Genomic DNA, 2,246 nt, shown 5'->3' with positions numbered 1-2,246 from the left:
CTCAATTCCTGCCTCAGCAGGCCAGCAAAATAGCTACGGGTTGATTTTCTCCTGACCCAGCTCTCCCAGGACTGGTGCTTGCAGGGGATGGTCCGCTTAGTGAGGCAAGAGCAGAGGAGGATGGCACATATCCAGACCGTCCCCAACACAGGGCAAGGTGCTGCACGTAGGGGATGCCATGTGTCATCTCTGTTCTCCCCACGTGCAGCCTCAGAGATGTCCGGTGTGGTCCATACAGACGTCCCCCCAGCAGGGAGCAGGCTGTGGGGTGCAGTGTCAGGCACACTTGCCCTTCCGAAGGCAGAAGGGCAGCTCCGGCATGGGGACCAGGATGGTGCTGAAGATGGGCCGGTAGCTCTCGGGTGGGACCTGGGGGTGCTGCGCCATCATTTCCAGCACCATGTGCCGCACCTCCTTGGAGACATCGCCCCGGAGATCCAACAAGGTGGAGATATGCTCATCACTGGGCAGAGAGCAAGAGGGGAGTCTGGGCGCTGCTGGGCCACGGCACTGTCCCCAGTGCTCGTGTCCTGCAAACCTCCCATGATCTAGAGAAGCTGAGCTGAGGCCAGGGGAGAGCTGGTACTTTGCACCAGCCAGACTTTAAAATTTGCTTGAAAATAACCCCACAAACCTTTGGTTTTGACATTTCATGGCTTTCGGCCAATTCTGACATTTCCAATTTGGTGTTTTGTGATTTCTCACATTTTGTTTGGCCACCAAATACAGATGGGTGAATGCCACAGCAGAACTGCTTTTTCCTTTCCATCTTTGTCCTTGGGACTTGCAAGGTCCCCTCAAATCTAGAGCATGGGAAAAGGAAACCTCAGGGAGAAGGGGGGAAAAAGCTCAGGTTTCTGTCTGCTCTGCACCGTAACCTCACGGAGTCCAGCCCCAGCCTGCATCCCCTGAGCAGACTCATGCCTACCCCATCTCATGGGAAAGCAGAGCTGGGCTTCCTACCTGACGTCGGGGTACTTGGTGATGAAGCCCAGCACCTCCAGGCTGAGTAGTGCTGGGTCTTTAAGGCAGATCAGCTCGCTCAGGGCAAAGACAGCCTCCAGGCTCTGCTGGCTCTGGTCTAGACCCTGGGAGAGAGAGCGGCCACATGTGAGACTGGGAGGAGGCCATGCCGGTGGCTGCTGAGATGCAGCCTGGCCCTCAGTGCCCACATGGGGACCTGGCACCTTGCAGCTGGCGTCTCCCCACTTGGTGTGTCCCGGCGATCAGGGCCAGCTCACCCCTAGGTGAGCTGAGGCTGTGCAGCCTCACCGACCTCCACTGGGCAGGGTGGATGGTCCCGAGTCCCTAATCCGGCCAGTTCCTCCCGTCTTGGCCTCACAACTGCCCAAGTGTAACAGCCATGTCTTGTTCGTGGGCTGACGTACCCACCCCATCTGCTGTGGGCTGGAGGGGAGCAGGAGGGGGCTGGAGGTGAGCTATGAGCTCCTTGCACTGCCCTTGCTGTGGGATGCTCCCCTCCCGTGGCCCAGCCCCAGCTCCCCACCGCAGCCAGGCACCTCTCACCAGGCCACAGAAGAGCTCCCGGAGCTGCGTGGCATCCTGCAGCAGGCGGTCGCAGAGCTGGCCCCGCTCCTCCTCGCTCTTGCACACCATCTTCTTCTGCATGAGTGCCCGCAGGTACTGGCTGACCACCAGCAGCTCGCTCTCCATCAGCAGGAGCTGGGCAGGGGAGAGCTGTTAGCGCTGGGCATCGCCTGGGTGTTGGACCCCAACTGCCCAGGGAAAGGCAGAGGGGAAAGGGGGCTGGATATAACATTGAGAAATGGTGACAACCTGCTGGGAAGCCTCCTGGCCAGAGGGACAGGAAAAGTAGCTGAATTTGGGGGGAATCCTGAACATCTCTGCGTGGCAGTGCCCTCTGGGCTGCTCTGGAGGATACCGGCTCTCTGGCAAACCCAGCAGCGACTGCATCCCCTGCATCCTGCACCCCAGCATGGCACCCAACTGCCCAACCTCCTCACCCTACAGGCAAGCAGCCACTCGAAGGACACCCCGCAGCAACCGTACCGTGAAGATGGGTTTCCTGACATGGGCGAAGTCCTTTGCATACTTGTCAATCACTTCACACATGCTGCTGACCAGCTGGGACCCAGCCAGCCACTTGTGGGAAGGCAGCTGCAGGCAGAAGGGCTGAAAAAAGCAGAGGAGCAGTGTACGGTGCTCAGTATTGCATCGCCCTCACAGCACCTGCCAGCTGCGAGGCAGCACGATATCCCCCAGCC

The 2,246-nt window shown here is 59.3% G+C and overlaps 1 protein-coding gene across 1 annotated transcript in view; it reads right to left on the bottom strand.

Annotated features, from left to right (window-relative positions):
* Positions 1–257: 257 nt before the first annotated feature.
* The window catches only part of EXOC3L1 (exocyst complex component 3-like 1), a gene marked incomplete at its 5' end in the record, with an annotated part of 7,084 nt that continues 5,095 nt past the window's right edge, over positions 258–2,246 (bottom strand). Inside the window, 4 exons of the mRNA XM_009706087.1 lie at positions 258–463; positions 964–1,088; positions 1,528–1,683; positions 2,032–2,154. Coding sequence (XP_009704389.1) covers positions 277–463; positions 964–1,088; positions 1,528–1,683; positions 2,032–2,154 — 591 coding nt within the window. The remainder of the gene's footprint in view (positions 464–963; positions 1,089–1,527; positions 1,684–2,031; positions 2,155–2,246) is intronic.

Source organism: Cariama cristata, unplaced genomic scaffold (genome assembly GCF_000690535.1).
Source record: "Cariama cristata isolate BGI_N322 unplaced genomic scaffold, ASM69053v1 scaffold12198, whole genome shotgun sequence".
Taxonomy (NCBI): Eukaryota; Metazoa; Chordata; class Aves; order Cariamiformes; family Cariamidae; genus Cariama; species Cariama cristata.
This window is presented reverse-complemented; position numbering and strand designations above follow the sequence as displayed.